Consider the following 22,850-nt stretch of genomic DNA (forward strand, 5'->3'; position numbering starts at 1 on the left):
AGTTATTGCCATTTCAAATATAGAACAGGAGGAAAACCGGAGTGTAGTAGTATTTGAGAGAGATCATACTGTATAAAAACACTGTGAAAAAAATGTACTTTCCTATTAAACCCTATGAAATATTGAGTGGTTCACGATAAAACGATCACCCTGTATGTGTTCTATATTAAATTTGTATTTAAACCCTACGGAGGAGCGTGGCCGCAACTATAGGGGGGCTTAGGGGTATTAGCACCCCCAATTAAAAAAAAAATAAGCACTCTCTAATATTTTTCGTGTTTATGTATTAATACCTCTGCTTATGAAAATAATTAATATAAAAAAAAAACCAAAAACTTTTTGCATAGTCGATCATATTATTTATAAATTCAGTATCATAATTATCAATTTCAAGTAGCTCTCACGTGTCCCATTAGTTCTGCACCTTGCGGACGTTTGTTTTTTGCTTTAAGAAAAAATAGAAACTTGGTTTAGGGTTTGGCAATGGGGCGGGACAGACTTACTGGTTTGTCAATATTATTATTATTAAAATAATATTATCTTTTTCACACTTGTGCAGAACTAAGATAGGCGTATAACTTTTGTTTAAAATACCTGTAATTTGTAATACTGCGTTAATTTGTATTATTTTTTGTTATAAAATTAAAATATTAATAAAAGGTGTATTAATAATAATAAATTAAAGTGCTAAATGTTGAATTGTTCTATAGAATTTTTGCTGGAAAAACCATTAGCCTCATTAATTATAATTAAAACAAAAATACCTGAAAAATGCATAAATGGGTCATTTCATGCCAAATCACCTGATGTGTGTGCGAGTGAATTTTCTAAATGATTGCGCATAAAAAACAAAACATTTTCCATCCCTTCCTTCCCAAGCTGGACAGACCATGGTTAATTATTGTTCTACCCAAATGTCGACATTAAAGGTTTCTTTTTAAAAATGATCGTTGTAACGAAAAAGATGACAATTACCTGTTGTTTTTCTCATAAACTTTAAGTTTTAACATTATCAGAAAAGTCTTGATATAAAAATAATTAGTTTTGGTGGAGGGTAAAAACTTGATTTCACATTGTATAAAAACACTATCAAAAAAAAAAAGTTACAGTCTACTTTAAACCTATCGGCTAGAAATTATAAAATATGGAACATGCTTTGGCCTGCTGGCTCCTGAATAGTGATTATTTCTGATCTATTATCTCTTTGCGATTTATGATGTTAGTATTGTCTTAACTATATGTTCTGGCCAAACGGTTGCATGTTCGATGGCATCTTATATATGCTATTATACTTTAAAAGTAGGCGCGCTACTTAAGTATCGCAATTTAGTGTCGTTTTCGGACTGGGGCCAAATCTAAAGCATGTTCCATGCTAATATGTAATTTATTATTAAACCGTATGAGATATTAAATGGTTCACGATCATATGATCACCCTGTATAAGTAAAAATTCGATTTTAAAATTATTTACAAACAATTTTCTAAGCTTGGGTTGTATAATTATAAGTATGTAAACAGCAGTAAAATAATTTATAACTCCATAATATTAATGCTACTACAGCAGTGTTAGTAAATGTAAATTATTTTTTAAAAAATTAACAAACTTTTCAAAAGGAATAAGAAAATATTTCTACATGCGGGATATTGAGTCATCTAGAAATCAGATACTCTGCAAACCGTCGTTAGTTCGTTATTTAGTATGATATATCTGGAAACCATTGACGTGTTCTTTCAATAACAACAACAACAATATTATTGCAAAAAAATTTTTTTAGAAATTCCCAACTACTGTTTGCATTGGAAACGTTTTCGTCGGTTACATTCGCTGTTGTTTGATCAAGGAACGCCGACCTGGAAATTCAATTTCAAAAAGATTGGTCGTACATTGAAATATTTCGCGTTATGGCATTTAAACTCTAGTAAAGGTCAAGTAAAGTCGACACTTTCAAACTATAGAAAACCTATCAGTTTTTCAGGTACAACGCTAAAATGCACGCTAACGTTTATCGGTCAATATTGGTCGCACTTTGCGTTTGTTGGAAACTAACTGTCAACGGCAGTCCACCTGTTTCTAAACTCACGGCATCGCCATTTGCAGCGGGACCTTCTGGACGACAAGACGGAAACGATTTTTCCTCCACCCTGGGCAGCAGCATTCAACCTTTAGCGGCCAAATCAAACGTGCTGACCAGTGCGGGTCGAACGGGTTACGGTGGGATGGCGTTGAGCAACGGATTAGGAAAAAAAGTTCAAATAGTGACCAAACTCGACGCCCAGAAATCAAACGCGGAATTTGCTGAAGTAAACGAAAATATGACTTTTGTCATTGGCGGCGGTGCGAATCGCACGGACATGGTAAGGTTTTACGATGAATTGTACAGTACTCTAAAAGGGCATTTGTTCGACTGTTTACAAATGGACGCTACCGATACGGCTCACGCGCTATCGCAATTCGTCGACTTCATATCGATTGAACAGAATTTACTAAACAATTCCATTGGTCTGTTGCTCCAAAGCGAACTGGACATCGCGCGGTTGATGAGGCTGTATTTATTTTTCTGCGGTCCGTTCCAATTACCGGACTGTTCGGAGAAGGGTGTAATGTACCGCGAGTACAGCAAACGAATACTTTACATACAAATGGACATGAAAGAAAAATTCAAAGATATCATAGGCAATGAAGTCCCTTTGAAAAAGTTGCACATTAATCACTTGCAAAAGTTTAAGGAAAACACGGAACGCCGGCTTTTGGTGTTGGCGACCAGCGCCATTGATAAAATAGAGCCGGACGGCCAATTGTTGCCAGGCACTCCACTACATTTTGTATGCATTGAATTGTTGAAATGGACGGCGTTGATGGAATCCGACAACGAAGACGCGGTGAAAATCCAACAAATGAAAATAACGGTTGACAAGACAGAAATTACAATGCTGCAGTACGCCGAGAGATATAGATACGAAATAGATATGGGCAATCTGGACCCGCTTAACTACCAGATGTTATTGCGTATTAACAATATATTATTGTGTTATTTGTACAAGCATTTTGCTTTATCGATGGCCTTAATCAATACGAATATATTAAAATTAAAGCGGAAAAACGCGTTTGCAATATCATTGGCGATAGTACAAATCGAAGGGCTTCGGGCGTTCTTGGAAATCTTCAAGCAATTTTTTGTCACTCGTTATTTGTACTACGTGAAACGACTGACAGCACAAACAAAGCTAACGGCCCTGATAAGTTATATGGATCGTTTCAGTGAAAACGTAGAGGATATAATACGAGATTTGGAACTAAGTCCTGAAAAAACGGTAAACGATATAAATGAGTTAATAACTGAATTTGCCATGGCCCTCTTGCTAGACCTTAAGGTGGACGATCCACAAGAATGGATTGACGGCGTCAAAAAAGAAGTAGGAAAATCAGTCAACATCAGTTTAGCCATGGAATTAAACAAAAACAAAGCAATGGCAATTATCGCGTTTTGTGTTAAACCCTTAAATCCGGATTGGCCAAATTTAAGGTATCGGGACCCAAATGAATTCTTAACGGCTACCAAACTTGCTCATCGTATAACTCATACTGAAGAATATGACAGTGAGGATGATAATATATACTTATAATAATTAAAAATTTATTTGTAGTAAATATAACACCAAAACTAACATGTAAATTTCTAAACTGTTATAATTTTAATGATGTAATAATTGTTATAATTATGTATCTAGCAATGGTTTTATAAGCCAATAATAAAGTTTTGAGATCCACTCTATTACTAAAAGCTGTTTTTTTTAATTTTCATCCCAAATTTATCTATACTGTAATGATGTTGTTTATTCAGTATTGCAGTTTGTGATGCCAAAAGTACGGTGTTGTTTATTATTTAAAAAAACAATTAAAGTTTAATTTAATTATTTCGGTATTTTTTATTGGTTTTATTATTATACCAATACAAAGTATTAAAAACAATGTTTTAATTATAAACAATTGAGTAACTCTCTAATGTAAGCTAAAACTTTGGTAACAGGTAACGACGGAACAAAATCATATACCTATTGTTCACTTTGTTTTGTAAATAATTTAAAGAATATAAATAATTTTTAAATACGAATAAAAACCTTATGCGCTTACATAAATTATAGGTTCGGCTAAAAATCTGATACTACAAATACCGAATATTTATTTAAGCAAACATAACTGTTGTACAGTTAAATGTGTTCAATGGTACTTCTTTGTTACTGTTTGGTTAAAAATATGCCAAAATGAGCATTCATGCGAATTCAATACTGAAACATTTTTCCGTATATTTCAATAGTTGAATTTCAATAGACACGAAAACTGTTCAGTTTATAGCTGCAGCACAAAAATGCACGGTTTCTTATATGGATTAGTTTTCACACTGTGCGTTTGTTGGAATTCAGTTAATGGCAGCCCAATAGTTTCTAAACACATGTTACCGCCATTTGTAGCGATTCCTTCAGAACGATACGACGGAAACCATTTATCCAAACTCAGCAATGTTCAACCGTCAGTGGCTAAACCAATCGTGATGACCAGACCGGATCGAACAGGTTATGGTGGAATATTATTGAACAACGAAATTGGAAAAAAAGTTACAATAAAAACCAAACTCAACTTTAAAAAATCAATGGCAGAATTTGATGAGAACGACGAAAATATGAATATTAACAATCACGATGTGAGTATCGACATTATGACGTTTTGTTGTACAGTTTATGATATTCTGAAAAGTCATTTATTTGACTGTTTACGAATAGCTAATACCGGTCGTACACCTTACACATTATATCAAATTGTCGACTTCATATCGATTGACCAGAATTTACTAAACAATTCCATTGGTCTGTTGCGCCAACAAAGTAAAATTGACATTACACCGTTGATGAGGTTGTATTTATATTTTTGCGGTCCGTTCCAATTACCAGACTGTTCGAAGAAAGGTGTAATGTATCGCGAGTACAGCAAACAAATAGTTTACATACAAATGGACATGAAAGAAAAATTCAAAGATATCATAGGCAATGAAGTCACTTCGAAAAAGTTGCACATTAATCGTTTGCAAAAATTAAAGAAAAAAACGGAACGTAGACTTCTGGTCCTAGCGAAAACCGCTATTCTCAAAATTAAGATAAACAGTCCATTGCTGCCAGGCACTCCACTACATTTTGTATGCATTGAATTGTTGAAATGGACGGCGTTGATGGAATCCGACAACGAAGATGCCGTGAAAATCCAACAAATGAAAATAACGGTTGACAAGACAGAAATTACAATGCTGCAGTACGCCGAGAGATATAGATATGAAATAGATATGGGCAATCTGGACCCACTTAACTACCAGGTGTTATTGCGTATTAACAATACGTTGTTGTACTACGTATATAAGTATTTTGCATTATTGACTACATTAATCAATACGAATATATCAAAATCAAAGCCGATTAACACGTTTCCAATATCATTGGTGACAGAACAAACTAAAGGCCTTCGGGCAATCTTGGAAATTCTTAATCAATTTTTCGTCCCCCGTTATTTGTACTACGTGAAACGACTGACAGCACAAACAAAGCTAACGGCTTTGATAAGTTATATGGATTGGTTCAGTGCAGACACAGAAGATACAGTAAGAGAAATGGAACTAAGTCCTGAAAAAACAGTAAACGATATAAATGAGTTAATAACTGAATTTGCTATGGCCCTCTTGATAGACCTTAAGGTGGACGATCCACAAGAATGGATTGATGGCGTCAACGATGAAGTCGTAGGAACCTCAGCCAACATCAGTGAAGCCATGGATGAAAACAAAAAAAAAGCACTTGCAATTATCGCGTTATGTGTCAAACACTTAAATCCCGATTGGCCAAATATAAAGTATCGGGACCCAAATGAATTCTTAACTGCTACTAAACTTGCTCATCAAATTCTTCATACTGATCAGTATGACTATGTATTTTATAACTATATAATATAAATGATTATACATATTTAAATTAATCGACAATTATTCAATTAATAATTATATTTGTATAAACATAATATCAAAACTAACATGTAGATTTCTAAATTTGTATAACTTTAATGATTTATTAATTGATATAATTGTGTTTGTAGCAAAAGTTTTGGAAGCCAATAATAAAGTTTTATAATCTGCTCTACTAATGAACTGTGGTATTCAATTCAATCTCCGAAGACATTATTTTCAGTGTACTTGACGATCGGAGTTAACTAACAGATATAATTTTCTACACCCCTCCCTGCAAATTTGAACAACATAAGAGTATAACGGCTAAGAATGCAATAAGATTGAAATATTGTCAATACACATGACTAGTTTATCGGTGTGCAACAAATAGCTGAAGTGTGTAAACTCATATATTAACATATCAAAGGGGCGTCTATTTTGATTGAGGAATTATATACCGAGTTTATATTATTTTTTTAAAACTTTTATGAGTCATTCGTGCTCTGTTATAAGTCAACCTTATGTTTCATAATACTCCCATTTTGGTTTTCAAAAAAACCATTGAATTCTAATTATTTACCAGACGTGGTCTTGGTAATTTTTAAAAAATTGTATTCATCTTCACAATAAGATTTAAAACGACCATTAAAATTCTACTTCGAATTATGCATCAAATAAGTATTAAATATGTTCATACGTTTTTTTATAACTATTGCCATTTTACGCGTTTCATAGTACGTTTAAAGTAAAAAAAATTGTTTTTCATCGAATATACACATGTGTAGAGGCCCTTAAATTATATCGAGGTGGATTTTTTTCGGTTACTGTAAATATGGTCTATGTATTTATTCTGATACATTGAAAAATCGGAATAAATAAAGCATAACCTAAGTACAATTTAAATTTCAAATGCTTTAATTATAAACATTATAAATGATGCGTTAAGTATAAATTATTTTTAGGCGCAATGACGACGACTGGAGTATTTGCCTATTTTGAATGGTTATAAAATGTTTAGATGATTATAATATATTTATTCATAAAATGTATCATCAAACATGTTATGCATAATTTGTTATAAAATAAATATATACAGGATTCAGTCATTGTATTATATGTCCTTTTGTTTTATTAACTTTGGTAAAACCCGTTATTTAACTGCAGAGTTGTACATAGGAAACCAAATTGCTATAAAAAACAACATGGCCAATATAAATTTAAAAAAAAAACCCCAGTTTATTCAGTTTATGGCTCAAAAAGGTTTTAAGGAACCGTATGAAAAGACCCTAAAAACAGATAGACTAAGAAGCGAAACTGTGTAAACATTAAAAATTCACAAACAACATAACCGATTACTTTAAAAAAAAAACCACTTGTTTTCTATAACAAAAAAAACCCATTATTTTATGAACCCCATATTTTGATATATTATATTTGTAAATTATGAGTAAATGAGAACTGAATAGTTTGCTCATAAATATTGTAACGTAGAGCTATGAAAATTGTTTTTGTAAAATATAACTGTTCTCATAACGTATAAAGTTAAATAAATAAGATAACAAACACAAGTATTTGTCATTTGTTTACATTTCAACATACATTGTAAAAAATACTGTCGGTTTGTGTACAATAAAAATATGTTTTTGCGATTTTCAAACTAAACATATCGAAAAATGTATGGATCAAGTTAACATTTTTAATGAGATACAGTCTCAAACCCAAATTTTGACCACCCCCGCTCAAGCCTGAGAATGAAGGTATTGAAAATGTTTTGTTTTTTGATATTTTTTATGCTCAATCCTAAGACTATTAGGATGAAAATCTGTTGTTTTCCAAATCTAAACAGCCACTTAGATAATATACTGAAATTCTTTTTAGGCGCAATGACAACGACTGGAGTAATCGCCTAATGCGAATGGTCATAAAATGTTTGTATAATAATTGTATGTTTTGTATAAAATGTTTTCAACGAGAAAAACAGATTTGGAATTGAAATTATTTTGAAATAAAATGATTGTCTTACACTATACAAGTGGTGTTAATAGCATAAATCAGTATAAATTAGTTTAAAAAAAAAACCTTCGTTTCAAGCACCGGACAGTTCAAATTCGTAACACACAAAAGGAAATGAACGAAAAGTTTAAATATATCAAAGGCAATGAACCCCCTTCGTACAAGTTGTATACATCATACAATATAGAATATGGTTGAGTTGATAATGTCAGATGGATTTGTGGGGTGATAAGATTAGACCAAAATAAGAAATACATTTTGTAGAAAAAGCGGAATTGGCCAGCCTACCTATGCGTATGAGATCTGAAAAAGAGTGAAACAGTGAACTAAAAAGTAAAAAAAAATGATTTTACTACAGGAACGCAAATAACCAATAAATTGTAGCACATTTTTTTAAAAATGTCAATTACCTTAAAAATTAACTACAATTTTCAATAACATTAATAAGTTATTGATATTGTAAGTTAATTTGTAATTTAAATTTGGTTCAATTTTAGCGTGTGACACATAATTATATATAATTTTATAATACTCAACTCAATGAATTTGCACTTCGTTGAATAGGGTCCACGCTATTGCTTTTTAGTAAAAAATTAAAGATGATTGAAACTATTTAAAGTTTCAGTTAATTTTCGGTTGTTTCAAAGTAATTGATAACTAAAAAAAAAAGAGCGTGCTGCAATCTATTGGTAATTTGTTCTTGTAGTAAAATTATTTTTTTAGCTTACTTTTTTATTCTTTTTTTTAGAAAAGCATGATTTTAAAAGATTATAATAATTATAAAGATTATACAAATGGGTAAAAGGGTGACGCTATGTTATCTGGAGGAAGAGAGGGGGGCGGGTCAGAAATGTGGAACACAAAATACATATGTTTTATGTGAACGTGTGAAAATGTGTTTTGAATATTTTCGTAAATAAAAAAAATGTGTGTAATTTCGACTGTTCGAGCGAATACTTGGGCATATTGCGACCGGCCAAACCTATAATCGTCACCACGCTCTTTGTCCGTCGGTCGTCCGGTTTCGCTATCTAATTGTCAATATGTGCGTTTTCATCAGGATAACCGTGACGGCGTTTTGTCTGTGCGCGTCGCCAAAGCCGTTTGACGGTCTAGCAATACCGGTGCAAATTGAAAACATACAGGCCAACGAGGTGGGCGAGCTGCTCATGTTGTGCTACAAGTTTATGGACTTGAAAATGCGCACTGGAACTATTTACACCGCGACGGACGAACGGCGACTTCCGTTAACCGATAACATCGCCAGCACGGAAATGATCTACAAGGGCACCGCTAAGTTTGTGGACTACGGCATACCGGTGGCGGATAAGACCTTGTTGGACGTATGGGCGAACGCGGCGTATCGCCCTTTGTTCTTAGAAATATCGTTGAGAATAATAAACGTCGTGGAGAGCGTCGGCGTGTTCCTCATCACCAAAATGGCAATGTTTGCCCATCACATTGTGGCCTTGTTGCCAATACCCCGGGTGCTGTCCGCCATTGTGCCCTGTTTGAATAAAATCGAATACAAATTTAGACAACTCAACATTCCTCGTACGCCGATCCGACACCTGAGACAAATCGTCCGTTTTTACAATTACTTGCAATTATCGCGTTATGTGTCAAACACTTAAATCCCGATTGGCCAAATATAAAGTATCGGGACCCAAATGAATTCTTAACTGCTACTAAACTTGCTCATCAAATTCTTCATACTGATCAGTATGACTATGTATTTTATAACTATATAATATAAATGATTATACATATTTAAATTAATCGACAATTATTCAATTAATAATTATATTTGTATAAACATAATATCAAAACTAACATGTAGATTTCTAAATTTGTATAACTTTAATGATTTATTAATTGATATAATTGTGTTTGTATCAAAAGTTTTGGAAGCCAATAATAAAGTTTTATAATCTGCTCTATTACTAAAATGAGATATTTTTTTTTCAAGTCCAAATTTGTCTATCTTTTAATGACGGTATTTATTCATTATTGAATTTTGCTAAGTGCACGATTAGGTTTAATGACCTAAATACGAATTTAACGGTTTGAAAAACACAATCAATCAATTTGTAGTAAACATAATACTAAAACTAACATGTAGATTTCTAAAATGTTATAACGGTAATGATTTAATAATTGTTATAATTGTATATTTAGGTAACCTAACCTACCTAACGTTTTAGAAGCCAATAATAAATGTTTATAATCTACTCTATTACTGAATTGTAATGTTTCTATTTTCAAGTCTATATTTGTTTATTCTATAATGATGCTATTTAGTCTCTATTGCAGTTTGTAATGCCAAAAGTACGGTAAGGTTTATTAGTATTTATATTTTAATTAATTATTTTATTAATTAATCACATTAACAAAAATTGATTCTTTTTAGCTGAGCTTGAGTTTGGGTAGGGAGATACGCTCTAATGAGAGTGATAAATGTTAACTAAGACTTTGGATCAGGTACACGATGGAATAAAAGTAATATTTAATTGTCAATAAAGAATAAATAATAAAGAATCTAATAAAACTACATTCGAATTTGAAATCGAGCGAATTTTGGGAGTAAACGTGGTGAGTAAGACATTAACTCGCATGATGTTATGTGACAGAAATGTGTCAATGAAAGTGAAATATTAACATCATACGAGAAAATAAGGGGCTACATTGATAATATGAGATGGTTTTATGGAATGATAAGATTAGACCAAAATAAGAAACAAGTTTTGTAGAAAGAGCGGAATTGGCTAGTCGATTTATGTTTAATTTCGTTAAAGTTACTGAGTTATTGAGTATTACAGATTTTCTAGTGAATCGTTAGTTTATCGTTTACAAAAATAAATACAGTTGTTGCTAGGCATAAAAAAAAATATCATTATAATAGAGAGATCAACCGGTAAAAAGTATTGTGAAATGGTTTAAAGTGGTTTATATATATATATATATATGTGTGTGTATAAATGAAATGGGATATCAGAAACGGAGATGACATAATTTTAAAAGGAATCTTTAGCAATTCAAGTCCGTTATAAAAATTAATATCAGACGTATGGCTAAAACTCGTTTGGTGTGAATTCAGTGGTGTATTTAGGTTTTTGTTTTGGGGGGGGGGGATATGAATTTATCAAGTGGTCACATACTCGAGGGGGGCTTCGCCCCCTCACCCCCAGAGTTTCCATGAAATATAATAACTTATCAACATTATATATATACAATCTATGATGCCAAAATTATAATATATAACGCATTACTCGAGATTAAATGTTTTATTGTAACAGGCTATTACAATACAAAATCTAATTTTCTTGATTTTGTTGCTATAGTCTATTCAGTTTAAGTTTGCCCACTTTCGTGCATTGTATTACGCATGTACGTTTTAGACTAGAGAAACTTCTCTCAGGAGTTGCAGTTAAAACAGGCAAAGTCACAAATAATTTTAATAAAAAACTGATATTGGGATATATTTCATCATTGCAATTGTTAGGAGCTTCTAAGCCATTTTTAGTTAGTAAATCACTAGTGGCCAATTTCAATTACCACATTTTGAGTTCAGCATTAATATTGGTTTTATCAATTGTGGGAGAATATAAATCAACCAAGTGATTGAATTCCTCCCTGTCTTTGTCAGAAAATCTTGAATGAAATAAGCATTCAAAACCTAGAAACTAGAATTTAGATCAATAACCAGATAATGATAAGACGCTTGGGAACTGTGATAACATGCCCGTCATTGATACTGATTAACGTCGAAAATATGGTGCATAGACCTGTATACCGCCGTATTATCACTCCAAGAGAACACTCCTGCAATCATCGCGGTCGCGGTGTGATCACTGACCAGAGATACAAACTCGAATATACATACAATATTTTAATTCTTGCAATTAATGTAATCAATAATCAATACACAATAAAAAAAAAATTTATATTTTATACATGATGGCTATAATTATTTGCATTTTATATACAGCCCATGAAGGGGGATTGATCCCCATGATCCCCACGCCACACAGTGGTCCGAGAGTGAATTCTAGGCGCTCAAAAGTCCTATTAATAAATTTGCAAAAAATATCAAAACAATTATGAATTATTAATTTTAATATGTTTCTTAGATATAATATAAAATTTCAAGGTCATATGTGTACCTGGACGTTTTTTATTACTATTTAAAGTTCAGTTTTTATAGTTTAGCGGCTATTTTGATTTCAAAAAATAATATTTTGTTTACAATTTTTTTACCCTTTGATATTTTAAAAAAAATGTTCTAATTTAATTTTTTTATTTAACTAGTAGATAACTAAAGGAAAAAAATATTTTTTTTAAAAAATATTTTTTTCAAACATATTATGATAATTTTGAATGAAAAATATCAGATGTTTTACATGTTTTTTTTTTTAAGAGAGTAGTACTAAAATTTGCCAATTTTTACCCACATAGCAATACGTAGGTGTTGTAGAGCAAGTATTCAGGTCTTAAAAAATATTGATTTTTAATGCGACAGACAAAAATTTTAGTACACAAGGCAAATAAAATAGTACTATTTTATTGTACTCGTTCATACCCAAATCTATTACTATGCTATTTGACATTTAATTTGTTACGGAATAGGTATACTGCTTCAAAGCTGTCAAGATTTTATCTACTTATTGGTTGGTTTTTACTTCTTTGTACACCTATGTATTGCTATGTGGCTAAAAATTGGCAAATTTTAGTACTACACTCTTAAAAAAAAAAACATGTAAAACATCTGATATTTTCATTCAAAATTATCATAACTAGTTTGAAAAAAATAATTTTTTAAAAAAAATATTTTTTTCTTTAGTTGTCTACTAGTTAAATAAAAAATTTTTTTTTTTAAATATCAAAGGGTAAAAAAATTGTAAACGAAATATTATTTTTTGAAATCAAAATAACCGCTTAACTATAAAAACTGATTTTTAAATAGTAATAAAAAACGTCCAGGTACACATATAACCTTGAAATTTTATATTATGTCTAAGAAACATATTAAAATTAATAATTCATAATTGTTTTGATATTTTTTGCATATTTATTAATAGGACTTTTGAGCGCCTAGAATTTACTCTCGGACCACTGTGCGCCACTGTGTGAATTGAGTTGGAAAATTCAGAATGATATAGGCCCCTTATAGATGTGGTGTTGTAGAACATAACAGAAAAATATTGTGAACGTTTAATGTTCACAAAGAAATACAAATAATCTTTACACTTATTGTGTAAAAAGTTGTATATTTTTATGCACTTATTTAAAAATTCCTTTGTAAAATACACATTATAATTTGTTTTCCTAGATTACCATCTTTAAAGTCTTGCTCTTGCTAAGAAATAAATATCACATGAAGCGATTCGTAAAGTATTTTTGAAGCAATTAGTATATAATTTTGATGAAGAGCTGTAGATGAGGAGAAACTAGTATGCATCATAATAGACATCTGTTTAAAAAAAATTGTATTCGTTCGACAATACACATTTTTAGAGGCCGCTAAATTATATCGAGGTGGATTTTATGCGGCTACTAAACTTGTCCATCAAATTTATCTTACTGAACAGTTTAACTATATTGATGATTATGCATATTTAAATTAATCGACAATTATTCAATTACTTATTAATTTGTCGCAAATACAATATCAAAAACTAAAATGATTTCGAAAGTTTCATAGCTTTAATGATTTAATATTTGTTGTAATTGTATAAATAGCAAACGATTAAGAAGCCATTAATGACGTTTTATAATTTACTCTAAAATGTGATATTTCTATTTTCAAGTCTAAATTTGTCTTTCTTATAATGATGTTGTTTGAATAAATGTTTTATTATTATACCAATACAAAGTATTAAGAACAATGTTATTATTGAGTTACTCTCTAATGTGAGTTATAAATGTAAACTAAAACTTTGGTAACAGGTATCGACGGGACAAAATCTTATAGCTATTGTTCACTTTATTTTGTAAATAATTTAAAGAATTTAACAATTTTTTAAATACGAATAAAAACCTTATGCGCTTACATAAATCATAGGTTCGGCTAAAAATCTGATACTACAAATACCGAATATTTATTTAAGCAAACATAACTGTTGTACACTTAAATGTGTTCAATGGTAATTCTTTATTACTGTTTGGTTAAAAACATGCCAAAATGAGTATTCATGCGAATTCAATACTGAAACGTTTTTCCGTACATTTCAATAGTTAGCGTTATAGTGTTTAAACTATTGTAGTTATCGAGTGAAGTTGGAGACTTCTAATTACGAAAACGGTCCAGTTTATAGCTACAGCACAAAAATGCACGGCTTCTTATATGGGTTAGTGTTCACACTGTGCGTTTGTTGGAATTCAGTTAATGGCAGCCCAACAGTTTCTAAACACATGGTACCGCCATTTGTAGCGATTCCTTCCGGACGATACGACGGAAACAATTTTTCCAAACTCGGCAATGTTCAACCGTCAGTGGCTAAACCAATCGTGATGACCAGACCGGATCGAACAGGTTATGGTGGAATATTATTGAACAACGATTTTGGAAAAAAAGTTACAATAAAAACCAAACTCAACGCCAAAAAATCAATGGCAGAATTTGATGAGGCGAACGAAAATGAGATTATTGACAACCACGATGTGAGTATCGACACTATGACGTTTTATTATACAGTTTATGATATTCTGAAAAGTCATTTATTCGACTGTTTACGGATAGCAAATACCGGCCGTACACCTTACACATTATATCAAATTGTCGACTTGATATCGATTGACCAGAATTTACTAAACAATTCCATTGGTCTGTTGCGCCAACAAAGTAAAATCGACATTACATCGTTGATGAGGTTGTATTTATATTTTTGCGGTCCGTTCCAATTACCGGACTGTTCAAAGAAGGGTGTAGTGTATCGCGAGTACAGCAAACAAATAATTTACATACAAAAGGACATGGAAGAAAAATTTAAAGATATCATAGGCAATGAAGTCACTTCGAAAAAGTTGCACATTAATCGTTTGCAAAAATTAAAGAAAAAAACGGAACGTAGACTTCTGGCCCTAGCCAAAACCGCTATTCTCAAAATTAAGATAAACAGTCCATTGTTGCCAGGCACTCCACTACATTTTGTATGCATTGACTTGTTGAAATGGACGGCGTTGATGGAATCCGACAACGAAGATGCCGTGAAAATCCAACAAATGAAAATAACGGTTGACAAGACAGAAATTACAATGCTGCAGTACGCCGAGAGATATAGATATGAAATAGATATGGGCAATCTTGATCAGCTTAACTACCAGATGTTATTGCGTATTAACAATATATTATTGTGTTATTTGTACAAGCATTTTGCTTTATCGATGGCCTTAATCAATACGAATATATTAAAATTAAAGCGGAAAAACGCGTTTGCAATATCATTGGCGATAGTACAAATCGAAGGGCTTCGGGCGTTCTTGGAAATCTTTCAGCAATTTTTTGTCACTCGCTATTTGTACTACGTGAAACGACTGACAGCACAAACAAAGCTAACGGCCCTGATAAGTTATATGGATCGGTTCAGTGAAAACGTAGAGGATATAATACGAGATTTGGAACTAAGTCCTGAAAAAACGGTAAACGATATAAATGAATTAACAACCGAATTTGCCATGGCCCTCTTGCTAGACCTTAAGGTGGACGATCCACAAGAATGGAATGATGGCGTCAAAAAAGAAATAGGAAAATCAGTCAACATCAGTTTAGCCATGGAATTAAACAAAAAAAAAGCACTGGCAATTATCGCGTTATGTGTCAAACCCTTAAATCCGGATTGGCCAAATGTAAGGTATCGGGACCCAAATGAATTCTTAACGGCTACCAAACTTGCTCATCGTATAACTCATACTGAAGAATATGACAGTGAGGATGATAATATATACTTATAATAATTAAAAATTTATTTGTAGTAAATATAACAGCAAAACTAACATGTAAATTTCTAAACTGTTATAATTTTAATGATGTAATAATTGTTATAGTTATGTATGTAGCAACCATTTTATAAGCCAATTATAAAGTTTTGAGATCCACTCTATTACTAAAAGTTGTTTTTTTTAATTTTCATCCCAAATTTATCTATACTGTAATGATGTTGTTTATTCAGTATTGCAGTTTGTGATGCCAAATATACGGTGTTGTTTATTATTTAAAAAAAACAATTAAAGTTTAATTTAATTATTTCGGTATTTTTTATTGGTTTTATTATTATACCAATACAAAGTATTAAAAACAATGTTTTAATTATAAACAATTGAGTAACTCTCTAATGTAAGCTAAAACTTTGGTAACAGGTAACGACCGAACAAAATCGTATATCTATTGTTCACTTTGTTTTGTAAATAATTTAAAGAATACAAATAATTTTTAAATACGAATAAAAACCTTATGCGCTTACATAAATCATAGGTTCGGCTAAAAATCTGATACTACAAATACCGAATATTTATTTAAGCAAACATAACTGTTGTATACTTAAATGTGTTCAATGGTAATTCTTTATTACTGTTTGGTTAAAATATGCCAAAATAAGCATTCATGCAAATTCAATACTGAAACGTTTTTCCGTACATTTCAATAGTTAGCGTTATAGTGTTTAAAACTATTGTAGTTATCGAGTGAAGTTGGAGACTTCTAATCACGAAAACGGTCCAGTTTATAGCTACAGCACAAAAATGCACGGTTTCTTATATGGATTAGTTGTCACACTGTGCGTTTGTTGGAATTCAATTAATGGCAGCCCAACAGTTTCTAAACACATGGTACCGCCATTTGTAGCGATTCCTTCCGGACGATACGACGGAAACAATTTTTCCGAACTCGGCAATGTTCAACCGTCAGTGGCTAAACCAATCGTGATGACCAGACCGGATCAAACAGGTTATGGTGGAAGATTATTGAACAACGAAATTGGAAAAAAAGTTACAATAAAAACCAAACTCAACGCCAAAAAATCAATTGCAGAATTTGATGAGGCGAACGACAATGTGATTATTGACAACCACGATGTGAGTATTAACTCTATGACGTTTTATTATACAGTTTATGATATTCTGAAAAGTCATTTATTCGATTGTTTACGGATAGCAAATACCGATCATACACCTTACACATTATATCAAATTGTCGACTTGATATCGATTGACCAGAATTTACTAAACAATTCCATTGGTCTGTTGCGCCAACAAAGTAAAATCGACATGACATCGTTGATGAGGCTGTATTTATATTTTTGCGGTCCGTTCCAATTACCGGACTGTTCGAAGAAAGGTGTAATATATCGCGATTACAGCAAACAAATAGTTTACATACAAATGGACATGAAAGAAAAATTCAAAGATATCATAGGCAATGAAGTCCCTTTGAAAATGTTGCACATTAATCACATGCAAAAGTTTAAGGAAAACACAGAACGCCGGCTTTTGGCGTTGGCGACCAGCGCCATTGATAAAATAGAGCCAAACGGCCAATTGTTGCCAGGTACTCCACTACATTTTGTATGCATTGAATTGTTGAAATGGACGGCGTTGATGGAATCCGACAACGAAGACGCGGTGAAAATCCAACAAATGAAAATAACGGTTGACAAGACAGAAATTACAATGCTGCAGTACGCCGAGAGATATAGATATGAAATAGATATGGGCAATCTTGATCAGCTTAACTACCAGATGTTATTGCGTATTAACAATATATTATTGTGTTATTTGTACAAGCATTTTGCTTTATCGATGGCATTAATCAATACGAACATATCAAAATTAAAGCGGAAAGACGCGTTTGCAATATCATTGGCGATAGCACAAATCGAAGGGCTTCGGGCGTTCTTGGAAATCCTTAAGCAATTTTTTGTCACTCGTTATTTGTACTACGTGAAACGACTGACAGCACAAACAAAGCTAACGGCCCTGATAAGTTATATGGATCGGTTTAGTGAAAACGTAGAGGATACTATACGAGATTTGGAACTAAGTCCTGAAAAAACAGTAAACGATATAAATGAGTTAATAACTGAATTTGCCATGGCCCTCTTGCTAGACCTTAAGGTGGACGATCCACAAGAATGGATTGATGGCATCAAAAAAGAAGTAGGAAAATCAGTCAACATCAGTTTAGCCATAGAATTAAACAAAAAAAAAGCACTGGCAATTATCGCGTTATGTGTCAAACCCTTAAATCCGGATTGGCCAAATTTAAGGTATCGGGACCCAAATGAATTCTTAACGGCTACCAAACTTGCTCATCGTATAACTCATACTGAAGAATATGACAGTGAGGATGATAATATATACTTATAATAATTTAAAATTTATTTGTAGTAAATATAACAGCAAAACTAACAAGTAATTTCTAAACTGTTATAATTTTAATGATGTAACAATTGTTATAGTTATGTATGTAGCAACCATTTTATAAGCCAATAATAAAGTTTTGAGATCCACTCTATTACTAAAGGTTGTTTTTTTTTAATTTTCATCCCAAATTTATCTATACTGTAATGATGTTGTTAATTCAGTATTGCAGTTTGTGATGCCAAAAATACGGTGTTGTTTATTATTTAAAAAAAAACAATTAAAGTTTAATTTAATTATTTCGGTATTTTTTATTGGTTTTATTATTATACCAATAGAAAGTATTAAAAACAATGTTTTAATTATAAACAAATGAGTAAATCTCTAATATGAGTGATAACTGTAAACTAAAACTTTGGTAACAGGTAACGACGGAACAAAATCATATACCTATTGTACACTTTATTTTATAAATAATTTAAAGAATTTAACAATTTTCAAATACGTATTAAAACCTTATGCGCTTACATTTATTATAGGTTCGGCTAAAAATCTGATACTACAAATACCGAATATTTATTTAAGCAAACATAACTGTTGTACACTTAAATGTGTTCAATGGTAATTCTTTATTACTGTTTGGTTAAAATATGCCAAAATAAGCATTCATGCAAATTCAATACTGCAACGTTTTTCCGTACATTTCAATAGTTAGCGTTATAGTGTTTAAAACTATTGTAGTTATCGAGTGAAGTTGGAGACTTCTAATCACGAAAACGGTTCAGTTTATAGCTACAGCACAAAAATGCACGGCTTCTTATATGGGTTGGTGTTCACACTGTGCGTTTGTTGGAATTCAGTTAATGGCAGCTCAACAATTTCTAAGCACAATGTACCGCCATTTGTAGCGATTCCTTCCGGACGATACGACGGAAACAATTTTTCCAAACTCGGCAATGTTCAACCGTCAGTGGCTAAACCAATCGTGATGACCAGACCGGATCGAACAGGTTATGGTGGAATATTATTGAACAACGAAATTGGAAAAAAAGTTACAATAAAAACCAAACTCAACGCCAAAAAATCAATGGCAGAATTTGATGAGAACGACGAAAATGTGATTATTGACAACCACGATGTGAGTATTCACTCTATGACGTTTTATTATACAGTTTATGATATTCTGAAAAGTCATTTATGCGATTGTTTACGGATAGCAAATACCGGTCGTACACCTTACACATTATATCAAATTGTCGACTTCATATCGATTGACCAGAATTTATTAAACAATTCCATTGGTCTGTTGCGCCAACAAAGTAAAATCGACATTACATCGTTGATGAGGTTGTATTTATATTTTTGCGGTCCGATCCAATTACCAGACTGTTCGAAGAATGGTGTAATGTATCGCGAGTACAGCAAACAAATAGTTTACATACAAAAGGACATGAAAGAAAAATTCAAAGATATCATAGGCAATGAAGTCACTTCGAAAAAGTTGCACATTAATCGTTTGCAAAAATTAAAGAAAAAAACGGAACGTAGACTTCTGGTCCTAGCCAAAACCGCTATTCTCAAAATTAAGATAAACAGTCCATTGTTGCCAGGCACTCCACTACATTTTGTATGCATTGACTTGTTGAAATGGACGGCGTTGATGGAATCCGAAAACGAAGATGCCGTGAAAATCCAACAACTGAAAATAACGGTTGACAAGACCGAAATTACAATGCTGCATTACGCCGAGAGATATAGATACGAAATAGACATCGGCAATCTTGATCCGCTTAACTACGAGGTGTTATTGCGTATTAACAATACGTTGTTGTATTACGTATATAAGTATTTTGCATTATTGACTACATTAATCAATACGAATATATCAAAATCAAAGCCGATTAACACGTTTCCAATATCATTGGTGACAGAACAAACTAAAGGCCTTCGGGCAATCTTGGAAATTCTTAATCAATTTTTCGTCCCCCGTTATTTGTACTACGTGAAACGACGGACAGCACAAACAAAGTTATCGGCTTTGATAAGTTATATGGATTGGTTCAGTGCAGACACAGAAGATACAGTAAGAGAAATGGAACTAAGTCCTGAAAAAACAGTAAACGATATAAATGTGTTAATAACTGAATTTGCTATGGCCCTCTTGATAGACCTTAAGGTGGACGATCCACAAGAATGGATTGATGGCGTCAACAAAGAAGTTGTAGGAACCTCAGCCAACATCAGTGAAGCCATGGATGAAAACAAAAAAAAAGCATTTGCAATTATCGCGTTATGTGTCAAACACTTAAATCCCGATTGGCCAAATATAAAGTATCGGGACCCAAATGAATTCTTAACTGCTACTAAACTTGCTCATCAAATTCTTCATACTGATCAGTACGATTATGTATTTTATAACTATATAATATAAATGATTATACATATTTAAATTAATCGACAATTATTCATTTAATAATTATATTTGCATAAACATAATATCAAAACTAACATGTAGATTTCTAAATTTGTATAACTTTAATGATATATTAATTGTTATATATGTGTTTGTAGCCAACGTTTTGGAAGCCAATAATAAAGTTTTATAATCTGCTCTACTAATGAACTGTGGTATTCAATTCAATCTCCGAAGACATTATTTTCAGTGTACTTGACGATCGGAGTTAACTAACAGATATAATTTTCTACACCCCTCCCTGCAAATTTGAACAACATAAGAGTATAACTTCTAAGAATGCAATAAGATTGAAATATTGTCAATACACATGACTAGTTTATCGGTGTGCAACAAATAGCTGAAGTGTGTAAACTCATATATTAACATATCAAAGGGGCGTCTATTTTGATTGAGGAATTATATACCGAGTTTATATTATTTTTTTAAAACTTTTATGAGTCATTCGTGCTCTGTTATAAGTCAACCTTATGTTTCATAATACTCCCATTTTGGTTTTCAAAAAAACCATTGAATTCTAATTATTTACCAGACGTGGTCTTGGTAATTTTTAAAAAATTGTATTCATCTTCACAATAAGATTTAAAACGACCATTAAAATTCTACTTCGAATTATGCATCAAATAAGTATTAAATATGTTCATACGTTTTTTTATAACTATTGCCATTTTACGCGTTTCATAGTACGTTTAAAGTAAAAAAAAATTGTTTTTCATCGAATATACACATGTGTAGAGGCCCTTAAATTATATCGAGGTGGATTTTTTTCGGTTACTGTAAATATGGTCTATGTATTTATTCTGATACATTGAAAAATCGGAATAAATAAAGCATAACCTAAGTACAATTTAAATTTCAAATGCATTAATTATGAACATTATAAATGATGCGTTAAATATAAATTATTTTTAGGCGCAACGACGACGATTGGCGTATTCGCCTATTGCGAATGGTTATAAAATGTTTAGACGATTATAATATATTTATTCATAAAATGTATCATCAAACATGTTATGCATAATTTGTTATAAAATAAATATATACAGGATTCAGTCATTGATTATATGTCTCTTTGTTTTAGTAGCTTTGGTAAACCCCGTTATTTAACTGCAGAGTTGTACATAGGAAACCAAATTGCTATAAAAAACAACATGGCCAATATAAATTTAAAAAAAAAAACCCCAGTTTATTCAGTTTATGGCTCAAAAAGGTTTTAAGGAACCGTATGAAAAGACCCTAAAAACAGATAGACTAAGAAGCGAAACTGTGTAAACATTAAAAATTCACAAACAACATAACCGATTACTTTAAAAAAAAACCACTTGTTTTCTATAACAAAAAAAAAACCCATAATTGTATGTACCCCATATTGTGATATATTATATTTGTAAATTATGAGTAAATGAGAACTGAATAGTTTGCTCATAAATATTGTAACGTAGAGCTATGAAAATTGTTTTTGTAAAATATAACTGTTCTCATAACGTATAAAGTTAAATAAATAAGATAACAAACACAAGTATTTGTCATTTGTTTACATTTCAACATACATTGTAAAAAATACTGTCGGTTCGTGTACAATAAAAATATGTTTTTGCGATTTTCAAACTAAACATATCGAAAAATGTATGGATCAAGTTAACATTTTTAATGAGATACAGTCTCAAGCCCAAATTTTGACCACCCCCGCTCTAGCCTGAGAATGAAGGTATTGAAAATGTTTTGTTTTTTGACATTTTTTATGCTCAATCCTAAGACTATTAGGATGAAAATCTGTTGTTCTCCAAATCTAAATAGCCACTTAGATAATATACTGAAATTCTTTTTAGGCGCAATGCCAACGACTGGAGTAATCGCCTAATGCGAATGGTCATAAAATGTTTGTATAATAATTGTATGTTTTGTATAAAATTTTTTCAACGAGAAAAACAGATTTGGAATTGAAATTATTTTAAAATAAAATGATTGTCTTACACTATACAAGTGGTGTAAATAGCATAAATCAGTATAAATTAGTTTAAAAAAAA

General features: G+C 31.7%; 1 protein-coding gene across 2 annotated transcripts; it reads left to right on the plus strand.

The window, feature by feature from the left end:
• Positions 1-4,495: 4,495 nt before the first annotated feature.
• Positions 4,496-15,986, plus strand: LOC126837516 (uncharacterized). 2 transcript variants are annotated; one of them, XM_050571445.1, is made up of 2 exons: positions 4,496-4,572; positions 14,530-15,986. In XM_050571445.1, exons 1-2 carry the CDS (start codon positions 4,551-4,553, stop codon positions 15,945-15,947), a joined length of 1,440 nt encoding a protein of 479 aa, XP_050427402.1. In that variant the 5' UTR covers positions 4,496-4,550; the 3' UTR covers positions 15,948-15,986. The 2 variants fall into 2 exon arrangements, with proteins under 2 accessions (XP_050427402.1, XP_050427403.1); XM_050571446.1 differs by lacking the exon at positions 4,496-4,572 and having other exon boundaries at positions 14,232-14,690; positions 15,417-15,986.
• Positions 15,987-22,850: the final 6,864 nt, after the last annotated feature.

This window comes from Adelges cooleyi, unplaced genomic scaffold, assembly GCF_023614345.1.
Source record: "Adelges cooleyi isolate 19-005CV unplaced genomic scaffold, UGA_ACOO_1.1 ACOO_flye_CR_arks_rails_tigmint_CR_PRNA_25, whole genome shotgun sequence".
In the NCBI taxonomy this organism is placed as follows: domain Eukaryota; kingdom Metazoa; phylum Arthropoda; class Insecta; order Hemiptera; family Adelgidae; genus Adelges; species Adelges cooleyi.